This window comes from Opisthorchis viverrini, assembly GCF_000715545.1.
Source record: "Opisthorchis viverrini unplaced genomic scaffold opera_v5_11, whole genome shotgun sequence".
Taxonomy (NCBI): domain Eukaryota; kingdom Metazoa; phylum Platyhelminthes; class Trematoda; order Opisthorchiida; family Opisthorchiidae; genus Opisthorchis; species Opisthorchis viverrini.
Window position 1 is genome coordinate 2,695,955 of NW_008751667.1, and position 12,088 is coordinate 2,708,042.

The window sequence follows — 12,088 nt, forward strand, 5'->3', positions numbered from 1 at the left end:
ATATAGAGAGAGAGAGAGAGAGAGAGAGAGAGAGAGACTCAAAACAACAACGAAGCCTCTGGAAAAACTGGCCAAGCGAAAAGCAAGTGATTCCTTGGAAGTGCACTGTGGCCTATCTGACAGCTGTAGTGACCCATTATGGTCATTTGATCGACGGAAATCTGGTCACACGCTTTATCGGACCGCGAGATTGGTGATGGTGCGCAAATAGAGTTGATGAATGGAATCTGTTGGTCAGCCTGCCTAATAGCAGAGAGTGTGCAAAACGTCTACGCATGTACACTTGTTTGGCTTAAGTCAGTGAATCTCACCCGCCTACGCCCTTCGAACTATTTGCTTTCTGGTTTTGTGTGGTACTGAAAACCTCATGTACTGGCTGATGTAAAGCTAAAATCTGATGTTGCTTCGATGCGAGGTAGTTAGCCTGTAGGATACATTTTCCGTGATTTGCGGCTTCCTAAGTGTCCCAGTATTCAGAGAGGTTTGGCAAACAATCATTTGTTGTTTATCAAACCTCTGTGAAACGATGACTGCCCAATCAGTCCCAAACATTTTCCAATTCATTGTCTCAGTACTGTTTCAGTCCGGTCCTTGCCAACTTGAGGCTAGCGGGTTACAGTCAAAAGACAAGGATGCGGCCAGAAAAAACTGTGTAATAAAGCAAACAGCGTTTTATTTATATTCACTTGTGACCATACTTGTTGGCCGATCTGTTCTCAACCAACCAGTTTGTCTCCTGCACGCCCACACCGGTTCGTTGTCACGGTTAGTCATATATGGTCGTCTGTGCGCTTGAGTACGGGTTGCACATGTTTCCTTAGACATCGGGTGGGCGTGATATGCATGTGTCCCTTTTTGACCTTTCTCCGGCACATGATGAAATCGGACGTAATTCAGATGTGTGGGCATACTTGCACGGCACTGTTCTGCTGTGCAGTAGGCTGACGCGCGGCCGTATTAGTTTCAAAATCAGATATTTGAGCCTCCGAAATCTACGTGATTTGCGATTGACTAACTAGTTGCCCTAATTTCGCCGGGTCAATTGCCGAGAATCATTTTTCTCAGACAAACGAAATTCGGCACGCGAGTAGAAAGACACAATGTAGTCATTTCCAGTTTCCGAAATCTCCAGAGTTCTAAGCTGAAAAATAATGGGAAAATGGATTGAGTTTTCCAGAAATTTCGCTTGTCTTGCGCACATAACCAGCACTTCTCCCGTGCTGGATGTACAATGGTTGAAATTGTTATTATTTTTATTATTATTAATTTGCCAAATCTGAGTACAGTCTGCACATTCGAGCAACTTTGGCAAATTTTTAGAACCCGGAATGTTGGAATGCTGTTTTCTGCTCGTCAGTGGGGTTCAGTGTACCTTCCACTAGCTTGGACGTAGTCATAAAATTGATGACCACACCGTTCTAATCACGAGTTGCGGATGTTACTGGGATCAAACTGTGCCTGAAGTGCGCGTGGGGTTTGTCCGCGATATCTAGTTACTTTCCAGCTCTCAGACCGTCATCCGTCCACTGTTTGAATGCTGGATTGTGGTTTGCCTTGCCTGTTTTCGATTGGTTCACTTAAACAGTCTCATTCTGTTGGATTAATCTGGTTAGTATGCCCACGACTTGTTTTGCGTTGTGGTCTGTCTTCCTCAACTTGATTGGTTCTTCCAGTATCTTCTCTTTAATGGCTTTCCGTGTTTTTATCGATCCGTTCGTAGTTTGAACTGATTTGCCGCTCGATTGTCTTGTGTATAGTCGCGCTTCCGCGTCTTTTTTTCATAGCCGCAGGTTTTTGCTCGGTTAATCACCTGCCTTTCTTTGTTCAGTTTGTTTCCCTCTTTTTATGGTTCGAGTCATATTTCAGTCGAACTGACCTATCCGCCAGATTCGACGCATCTACCTCAACAAGTTTCTTCCTCGGATTGTCTTGTACTTCTGAGCTTTGTATGTGTAAAGTTTGCCTGTCCTCAAAAGTTGCTAGATTGGGCCATTTTCAGTGTTTGTTGCTGGGGCGATGGTTCAGTTGTTAGGGGCCAAACTCAATGAAATTGGAAAAGTAATCAATGGATTACTTGTTGGATGACATTTCGCCTCGCACAGAGTTGTTCCGTTAGGCCAAAATGTGGGTCGAGTTTGACATTAGCCGTAAAACAAGCCCGCGGTATTTTTCTCACGGTCGGTCTTATGGGCATTGGGTGTCACATACATTTTTGTCGGTTGGCGTGGTTGAATACTGTCGATGGGTCGCTTTGGAAAAATCGCATTGTTCCATATTGTGGTCAGCGGACCTTGTTGTTTTCTTTTACTCTACTTCCCTTCTTGATCTATCCCGACTGCAGGGATCACAAAGGTCTAAACCAGGACGACCACTCTTTGCTTGACAATATTTGTCGCCAGATTTGCAAGGAGAATCAACCATTCGAGAGGTTGGAAATGTCAAAGGAGGATCTTTTAGAAATGTTTGCTTACAACGAGTTCAAGTGTCGAATCATTCGGAACAAGATCACCACGCCGACCACAACCGTCTATCGATGTGGACCGTTGATTGACTTGTGCCGCGGTCCACATGTACGACATACAGGTTGCATCAAAGCAATGATGGTCACGAAAAGCAGTTCCGCCTACTGGGAAGGTCGTGCGGATGCGGAAACCTTACAACGTGTCTATGGCATTTCTTTCCCCGATCCGAAACGGCTAAAGGAGTGGAAACATTTCCAGGTGAGTCTCCCGTCATGTGTACCATCGTCCGTTTGTCAGTAACGCTGGTTACTTAATAGGTCGCCAGTTTGAAGTCATATCTGTGGTGTTGACTGAAGTGGTCTGTTTCAGGGTACAGTCGTATTGCAGTTATTCCCCCCCACCAAATCTGGGGAATGATTGGTGAACTTAGGCCATGCGGAAGAGACTTGTTATCCGACAGCCATCGATCTGCATACTTTAAATTAGTTGGTCGGGATTGACCCTCTGTTTCGGTCCGCTGCTCTTAAATTTCAAATTCATGCTCTGTGATTTTCAACCATTTGGGTCCCTATTGAACCTGAAATCGAAGAACTTGGGTTTATTGATAGGTTTATCTATCTCGCAGCTGAAAAAGTGGAAGTCAAAACACGCAAATATCAAAGCGGAGTCAATGTCCCCAAACTTGCATCATTTATGACGTCAGTAACGGAGTTAGTCGGAGCTTAATAGCCCTGTACACAAGAAAGATTCAAGGTCAGCTGTTGCGGAACTTGTCCCCTCTGTTTAGAAGTTGTTAAATACTATCAAACATTCTGGCTCCGATGCCTAGGTGACATCGCGAAAGGTAACTGGCTGCAGCCCGTGAGGATCGAAATGATGCATAAGCAACTATTTGGTGGCCAATCAGATTTGCTCCTCATCATTGTCAGCTGTAAGAACCGCCTACTTATCGTACAGCGCTTGTAGCTGCCACAGTTCCGTCTACCGATGATTCGGGGAGGCGGGGTAGGTAGCCGCGCATCGGAGGTTGGAGCTGACAAATTGTGCGTAAATACAGGCTCGTCAGTGCACTTTTATGGGGGGAATTGGAAGGGAGCTATGCATTGAAGGCAATAGCCTGGATGCACAGTATTTATTGAGAGTGTGACTGGACCATGTGTGACAATGTCTTTAACGATTGATGTGTCTCGTCTATAGGTCCCCATCCAGGGGGACGGCAATGACCAGCGCAGCTGGAGCAGCCAGTTAGGCTAAGCATCTGGCCATGATTGAGGTACGTATGGGTAATATCCCACAACTATCCGTCGATCAAATTACCGTTCCAAATGATTTCTGTAAAAATGTCCGTTAGAAGATTGATCTTGCTTTGTTAGGTGATATATAAACAGCTACACCCCAGCTGGGTGTCGTGAGTCATTCACACCTTCTTGATCGGGCTCACTCGAGTCCACTCGCACGCTGTCAGAAACCCTACAGGACATTGCACTTAAGTGCTCTCAGTCGTCATTTCCTATTCGGAATGTGTAGCGGTTCCTTCTGGATCATTGTTCGCCGAGATTGTGTTGGACAATGTCCACGAAATATTCCAGGTCATCCCATCCCACGACGTTTTATAGCTATCTGGTACTAATTTCATCGTTTCTGAAAGGTCAAGCACGTGATCTTTGCCGATTCCACATCCTTCGGTATGGCTTTCCTTTTTCTTTGGATAGTCACTAAGTGCCAGTATTTACTAGTGGTTTATTACTGTCATTGATACCTGACAATGATGACCCAAGTCATTGATGACGTCAACATGTTTGTTTGGTTCGCTAATGCAGTTTGTCATGTACTTTCTTCGTAAATTAATTTGCATACTTCTGTCTTGATCGTCGCAGTTTCACGGCCCGAACAAGTAGTCCTGCGAAAGTCCTCCCCAGTGTACATCTTTTCCAGGTGGATATTTGTAGTATCTTTATGCTACTCGCAATTTGAACAGTAACCTAAACACAAATAACTTGCACTTTACCTGTCGTCCGTCCAGGAAGAAGCTATCAAGCGTGATCATCGCAAACTCGGAGTGGAGCAAAAACTATTCTTCTTTCACGAGCTGTCCCCTGGTAGTTGCTTCTTCCTTCCCGCCGGCGCTCACATTTACAACACACTTATCTCGTTTATCCGTTCGGAGTACCGGCGTCGCGGTTTCCAGGAGGTGATTACTCCCAACATTTACAATTCCAGTCTTTGGGAGATTAGTGGACACTGGCAACATTACAGCGTGAGTAATGTATCTGGTATTGTGTACCGCCCTCCGATGTTAACCATATGTGATTTTGGAACCATACTGGGTTGACAGTTATGGATTTGTTTGTCTGTTTGTCTCTCTCGACTTCCCCTGTCTAGGTTTGGGCAACCTGGCAGTATCCCGGCCCTCGTTCTTCCTTCGGGTGGCATTGGAGCTAGGCACAGCTGAACGATTATTATTATTATTATTATTATTATTATTATTATTATTATTATTATTATTATTATTATTATTATTATTATTATTATTATTATTATTATTATTATTATTATTATTATTATTATTATTATTATTATTATTAATGTTTCAACGTTTAGGCTATCTCAGTTTTATACACAGGATATTTTTTCAATTGATCTATTACGGTAATTGGCGTTGTGGTTTGAGACAACCTTTTTGCTGAACGTCATAGATTATGAGAAATACCGTTTTCTCTGGATTGCTTACATTTGACATGTATCGTGTTAATGGGACAGCATTGATAACATGTTCTCGTTTACTTGGTTCCGGAGACATCTTGAATTTGTGGAATTCCCTTTTGACGATCCTTGAAACAGGATTCTATCTCCCCCGTCCATTTCATTTTGATTTTTTCATATATGTTTCATATTTCTCAGGAAAACATGTTCAAAATCGACATTGAGAAACAGCAGTTTGGGCTGAAACCGATGAACTGTCCCGGTCACTGCCTCATGTTCGCCAAAGAGATACGGTCTCATAGGGACCTTCCGTTGCGTTTCGCAGATTTTGGCGTTCTCCATCGAAATGAATTCTCTGGTGCTCTGACCGGTCTGACCCGTGTGCGTCGGTTTCAACAAGATGATGCACACATTTTCTGTCGTGAAGATCAGGTAGGTGCGCTGCCTTCTCATCATTTCCCCCGCTTCAGACCAGTGTGTATTCCGGTGCCACCGTTCATTAACTGACCCGTCATCCGTTGGCATGTATAGCGTTGGTAAATAGACATTCTACAAGGTGTCACGTGATCGTGATACTTACATTATTATGTTTATTATCGTCCAGTGAGCTTAAAACGCCACAGTGTGATCTTGAGCATCACCCACCTTTTCCTGTGAGACGATGTCTCAAACAGATTTGTCCCAATGTTTTAGGATCTGCTCAATGTTTCTGTCAGGGTAGAGTGGGGCGTGGTGCCTCCGGTGGCACCGTTTACTTGGAACATGCTTGTTGGCAGCTTGAGCTCCATGATGATGGTGATAAAAAATCACTTTTCGCTGGATATGTTGGGCGTCATTCCGTCGGTTTTCTTGTGAGCTCCTTAGAATTTTGCTGTTTATTATTCGTAATCGCATATCCTTCTAATTTTTATTTCAGATCAAAGACGAGATCAAGAGTTGCCTGGATTTTCTTAGATGCGTCTACGGAGTGTTCGGTTTCACGTTTGAACTCTACTTATCCACCCGCCCGGAGAAATTCATGGGTGAGCCTGAGTTGTGGGATCGCGCAGAAACGGTGAGCTTTGTTTCTACTTGAAGTGTTTGAACACTACTCACTTTCACGTGGTTCCAAAGCTAGGGCAGTTATCTTATTGACCAAATAACACGTGACTAAATTCAGACAGGTTATAATCCTATGTTACTATCCGGGAGTTTCTTCGGAGATGATACGTTGATTCGAAGTATGCGTTGTAATTTAGTCTTTCGGTGACAATAGGGTAATCTTGGTGCAAGCAGATGCACCATATGTGGGTGAATTTCGGGCTTCGTGTAGAATAAGTAAGATGTGTTCTAAACTTAGGCCCTATATGCAAGCTTCCGTGGCAAGTGCACCATCATAACCCCAAGGCTTGCCCAGTAGCCATCCACCTTTCGATGTCAGTCATTTTGGTTCCAGAACCATCCACTTGGTTGATGTAAGTGGGGTTGGCTGCGTAAGTCCTGGCAGACTAGCGAAAAAGAAATCAGTTCCCGAATTAAGAAGACCAGGACAGCGTCTCCCAACCTCCGACGTTTCTGACGCCCACGCGGTACCAGACCATCAGAATTTTTACTGCTTCTACTAGATTTGTAATATTTCGTGCATGTGTTTGTATTCGACCACTGGTATCTCCGAATCGTTGCGCGTGTCTGGTTGAAACAAATCAGTAGTGTCAATGATTTCGGGAACGTTCATTCTCTCTCGATAGGTCAGCTGGTCACATTCCATAGGTTATGCCGGTTAGACCATGGAGGTCGTGTGTCAGAAGACCATCTACCTAATAGAACCCCCTTCATCCAACCATGGGTAAGATGGCGACTCCTATGGGCGTGACGGTGATACTACTGATGGAAAGGCATGCGAGTAGTATGTTTTCTCGTAAATCCGCTTTGCCCATCTTGAAAAGTGAAATCTATTATGGAATTTGTGGCATTTGCTTGGATCTGAGCAACAGTCAACGAATACCCAGGAAAGTTCAGACAGACGCGTTTAAGCAGAAGATGGATATTACGTGCTGTAAACAAGATGCATATGAGAGTTTTACTTCCCTGTCCAATAGTCTGTAACTGTTCAGTTGGCATTTTCTAATAAATAACTCCTCGGCGAAAGTCTTCTTCCGTTCACGAGTAGTCTCTGGGACTGGAGCCGCGGGTTGGGACAGATATAACCAGGGTTAGTGACCCTGACAGATATGGCAGTGGCACACGGTTAATGGCGGTGTTTCATCAAAGTCATCGCCTTCACTACGTGGCTCTCAAACTCCCTGCGTTACCGGACAAAATAAGCGATTCGATGTCAATGGGCTGGTTGCACCCGCGTCTCCAACCAGTGACTGCCGTTTCCTCAAGCTCACTGTTCTCGATGAACGCAGTTGTGGCAATTGAAATCGCTGCATTTTGGTGTTTAATTCGTAGTTGGAAAGTGCACTGAAATGTAGTGGACCATCAGCTGGAAATAATTAGAGTCATTCCGTCGAAGATGGGGCGAGATAGCTGAGTGGTTAGAGCGTGAATTTACTGACCGGAAGTTCCGACATCTCGACTTCTCCTGTCTAGGCTCGGGCGACTTGGCAGCATCCCAGCCCTCGTGCATGGCAGCCAGGGTGTTTCAGCGAAGAGGTCTCCACTGATCCAACAACTGACATCGTCTGCTCCCACGCCTGGTTTGTTTTATACGTTTTTGATCTTCACCACTGTGCGTAGCCTCCAGAATTGGACATATTGCCTTTTCGTTTGTGTTTTCTGGATCTTTTTGGAGAACTCACGCAGTGGAATATCAAGTTATACCTTTGGGTACCAGTTGCACCTCAGCCAACGGTTTGATTGAGATGCCGAATGTGTAAGGTCTACACTATTTCTCTTGGTGTCACGGTTGAAACTGTTGGCCGCATCACCGTGATTCTGTGCACAGTCTCCACGTAGTCAGCTACCAATGGGGTAACGAAATCTTGCTTGATACATCCAATGAAACACCGTATTTCTGTTGGCCTCCTTTTTTCCAGGTTTCCAATATGATTATCAGACTTGGCCGTTATTTGTTTTCATCAGATGCTGACAGCTGCTTTCCGCCTGATTTGGTCAGATTGATCTAATTGTTGAATAATCGTTGAGTTGCGCTTGGCAGCCTCAAACGAAATTCTGCCCTGCAGCTGTATTCGACTAACTCCATGTTATTCCGATTTCACCCATTGGGACGAGTAATAGGGCTATGTGACAGGCAATTTGCAAACACGATGTAAATATGTGAGAACTTGGGAATTACATCGATAATAAGGAGAAAGAAAACCAAATATATGGCCTGTACAGACGTAACAAACTACTCATGAAGTTACTGAAAACCCTTAGACAGCCCACGACCGGTTTCACTCTTCTTGGGGCTCACTGTGTATGCGCAGTCCCCTAGGTTCCCTCAACCTTATGCTCTACCCGAACCACGGCGCTCCTTGCACCGTGCTAATGGCAGCTTAGCCGGCAGATCCCATGGTTGGGTTTCCTCTTCCATCAGGTGTCCGTTTCATTTAATTAATCAACTGACTGTTTTTTTCACTGTTTCGGGAACAGCAACTGCGGGAGAGCATGGATGAGATGGGTTTGCGATGGGAATTGAATCCGGGCGATGGAGCTTTTTACGGGCCGAAAATCGATATCACCATCATGGATGCCCTGCGCCGTCGACATCAGTGTGCTACTATTCAACTGGATTTCCAAATGCCAACTCGTTTCTCTCTCGTCTATGCCTGGTGGGTTTGTTCAAATTTACTCATATTGATTTGTTTCACCTATTACCACGAACTCGGATGCGATTTTCGTCTTTCATGATGAGCTTGACTAAGATGTGAACTTACTGAGCGAATGGTCTATGGTTCGGGTACTCTAGTCTGGACATCTTGGCAATATCTTATCCCTCTTGCTTTCTTCGGACGGCATGGCATGGCATGGCTGGGTATCCAAAGGGTGTTGCAGCTAACCTATTATTTTATGATGTCATTCTCGCGTTGCTTTCAGGACTGTGGTTTCAGTTGCTTCTTTTCCTTAACCCCGCTTGTATAGCTGTCCCGTTTGTACGGCATTCGTGGACAGACAAACCAAACATTTCCGAATAGTTTCTAGACCTGTTATATTCCCCTCTTATTGGCCTGTAGTGAAACAGATCCTACGTCAACGATGAATGGAGGCGACAGCATCGCACACGTGCCAACCACAAACCATCCAGAGGCTCACCTTCGACGACCAGTTATCATTCATCGGGCGATTTTGGGTTCTGTTGAACGGATTATGGCCATTCTGACAGAATCTTTTGCGGGTAAGTAAGTTGCCTATTCTCAGACACTGTTGTGCATAGTCTTCTCCAGTTGCTGATGAATTTCGAAAGTCGAGTCACTTTTTTAGTCAATTTGGTTTTCGTCAAGCGTTTGTCGGGAGAACACGCTTGTTGCCCTGACCGATGATACAGAGGGGCCTTCCCATTAGGAACGTTTCACTCTGGTTACTTAGGTTTGAAATTGGTAGCCTTTGTGAGACCACTCCCCTGCTCTCAACAAGGGTTACCTCGTGGTCTAGGTTTCCCTTCTAACAAACACCAGGATACCAAGTCCGTGTTTTGGATTTTACTGGGTGAATGCACCAAATAGGCATTTGACCACCCAACCTCGCAATTTTCTGCCACATTAGCCTTCAATATCGCATTCATGTTTCAAAAATATACTGCCAAAGGAGAATTCACTGCGTTGAAGAGGACAGATTAGCATGCCTTGCTTTTCACAACCAGGTGGACCAACCGAAATTCGTTTTAATATTCCACTGGGATGCTGAAACCTGGTAATCCGACGAAAGGTCGAACCCGAGGGACGCAACGATGTCCGAAGATCAGTCACGTGGCACGTTTGTTGTAGACTTTTGATCACCAGTCATGTGGGCTTCTCCACAGCAACGCACGAATGATGTCACTTTGATGAGTAATGAAACGTTTGCAACGAAATTAACTAGATCACCAAATGAACGACGTGCGATCTTCTACATCAAACGGTTGTTCTAATTGTGTGGGAATTCCTGTGTAGGTCAGGCTCAAACTTTTCAGCTCATCAACGCTTAGCGCACGTGTACGACACCTGTTAGGCAGGAATCCACACGGATCCCGTTATACCGCACGTCTTTAGACGCTGCTACGGCCAATAAGCCTGGCCCGCACGAGGTTGGCCCAGAATTCGGGACGCTTGCCGGTCCGGCGTCAAGACGAGATCTGATTGGTCAACAATCTGGACCCAACAGCCAATCATGACCCAGTCAAATGCCGGTTGCCAATGCCGCATCCAGAACGCGACAGAAATTCCAGAAAGTTATAACCGCTTACGCCATATATACGGAGCGCTGCACAACTGTTCTTGACTTCGTTTTGGGCATTAATAGATTTTGTGCACCTTTGGTGGTTGTTTTGACGTGAAGGCTAGCTTGGGAGGCTCAGACCGAGAACTAAGCTGAGGAAATTACCGTTACTACAACACCCATCATTTTATGCATGATATGTAAGTAACAAAGCTGGGGTTGTTGAAGACGACACCCTGTCGAGAATTTAAGTACATCACCCATAAATATTATCCCGCATATCAAATTCATTGGCGTGGTGCTGGTTTCCCACAACATTCCCACGACAAACTACTGACGATGTATCTCTACTATGCACTGACTAATTTGTCAATGTGAAAGACCAAGCGCAGTTTCTTGTGTGACTCGGCCTCTTCCACGGGGGACAACTTTTGGGTTATCCCCTGGAAGCCAATGTAACACAAAGTCTTGTATTGGAATATTGGAATTGGGGATGCCACATCGTGCACGCCGGTGTCACTTATTAACATGTATTTAATATAGTCGCACAGAATTGATACATCTTCAGCTTGCTCCGATTGTCTTCCACTGGACAGTGTGCACAGCGGAGTGAATGCCTTCTTAATGAGATCGTACCCAAGTTCGAACCCGAACGAGAGCGTCTGGTGCAATTTCGATTGGCTTTTGTAAGTTGCTGACCTCCTAACGGAGCCTCACCAACCTTTACAGTTGTGACCGACCGTCTCCCTGGGTGTCGGAGTTGGTTTTTGTACGATCCCTTTGTTGTTATAGAGAGGGACACATTACTAATGTGGTAGATTTGGTGCGTCATGGTGGTGTCATCAAAGTTGAAACACGCATATGCTTCGCGTGCACAGCAGAATAGAGGTGCTCCCTCCAAGAGGGACAGCCATCTAGCTAATACCAGTTATGCTGTTCCCCATGACTGGTCTTTGGTCTTACTTGCTAACAACTCGTAATTTTTCCAGACATGAAGCTTATTTCATTGGTTTGCCGTATCTACAATTGCTCGGGAACAGTCGTTTGTTTGGTATATTGTATTTCGGTCACAAAAACTGTGGTTATTATCACCTTGGCCATGTGTTCCACCCACGGGTGCAGTATTTTTCTAATCTACTTCACTCCTTAATTTGCGTTTGCGAGACACGTTTGCTTCCATTGTTCCCTTATACTCTTGAGTTCCACGCTTGCCTTATGTAGAGGGGCTTCTACTTTTTGTGAAGATCCTAAAATCTATTCACATTATTGTTACACATAAATACTCTATGGTCGTCACCCATCATCCAAGAGCAATACTCAGTGTTGAATTTTCCTAATTTGCCCCACTATCATCCAAATTATAATGCTTACCGAATTGTTCTCTTGGTATTCCTCTATTTCACGTTCCTTTGGCAACCACTCTAGCAGTGTACATACGTCTATTGTGTCAGTAAGCACTCGAGTTCGAACCCTTGCAAACAAATCATCATCATCATCGACAGCATGACATCAGTGTTTAACACCGATGCTTCACTGCCGTACACCTATGATTTATTTGAAAGCCCTATTGTAAAGAAAAGAGT

At 44.8% G+C, this 12,088-nt stretch overlaps 1 protein-coding gene across 1 annotated transcript in view; it reads left to right on the top strand.

Annotated features, from left to right (window-relative positions):
- T265_01087 (hypothetical protein) overlaps positions 1-12,088 on the top strand; it is a gene marked incomplete at both ends in the record, with an annotated part of 27,124 nt that overhangs the window by 11,088 nt on the left and 3,948 nt on the right. Inside the window, 6 exons of the mRNA XM_009165030.1 lie at positions 2,342-2,720; positions 4,486-4,719; positions 5,364-5,597; positions 6,082-6,219; positions 8,745-8,923; positions 9,326-9,486. Of these exons, the coding sequence (XP_009163294.1) occupies positions 2,342-2,720; positions 4,486-4,719; positions 5,364-5,597; positions 6,082-6,219; positions 8,745-8,923; positions 9,326-9,486 (1,325 nt within the window). The remainder of the gene's footprint in view (positions 1-2,341; positions 2,721-4,485; positions 4,720-5,363; positions 5,598-6,081; positions 6,220-8,744; positions 8,924-9,325; positions 9,487-12,088) is intronic.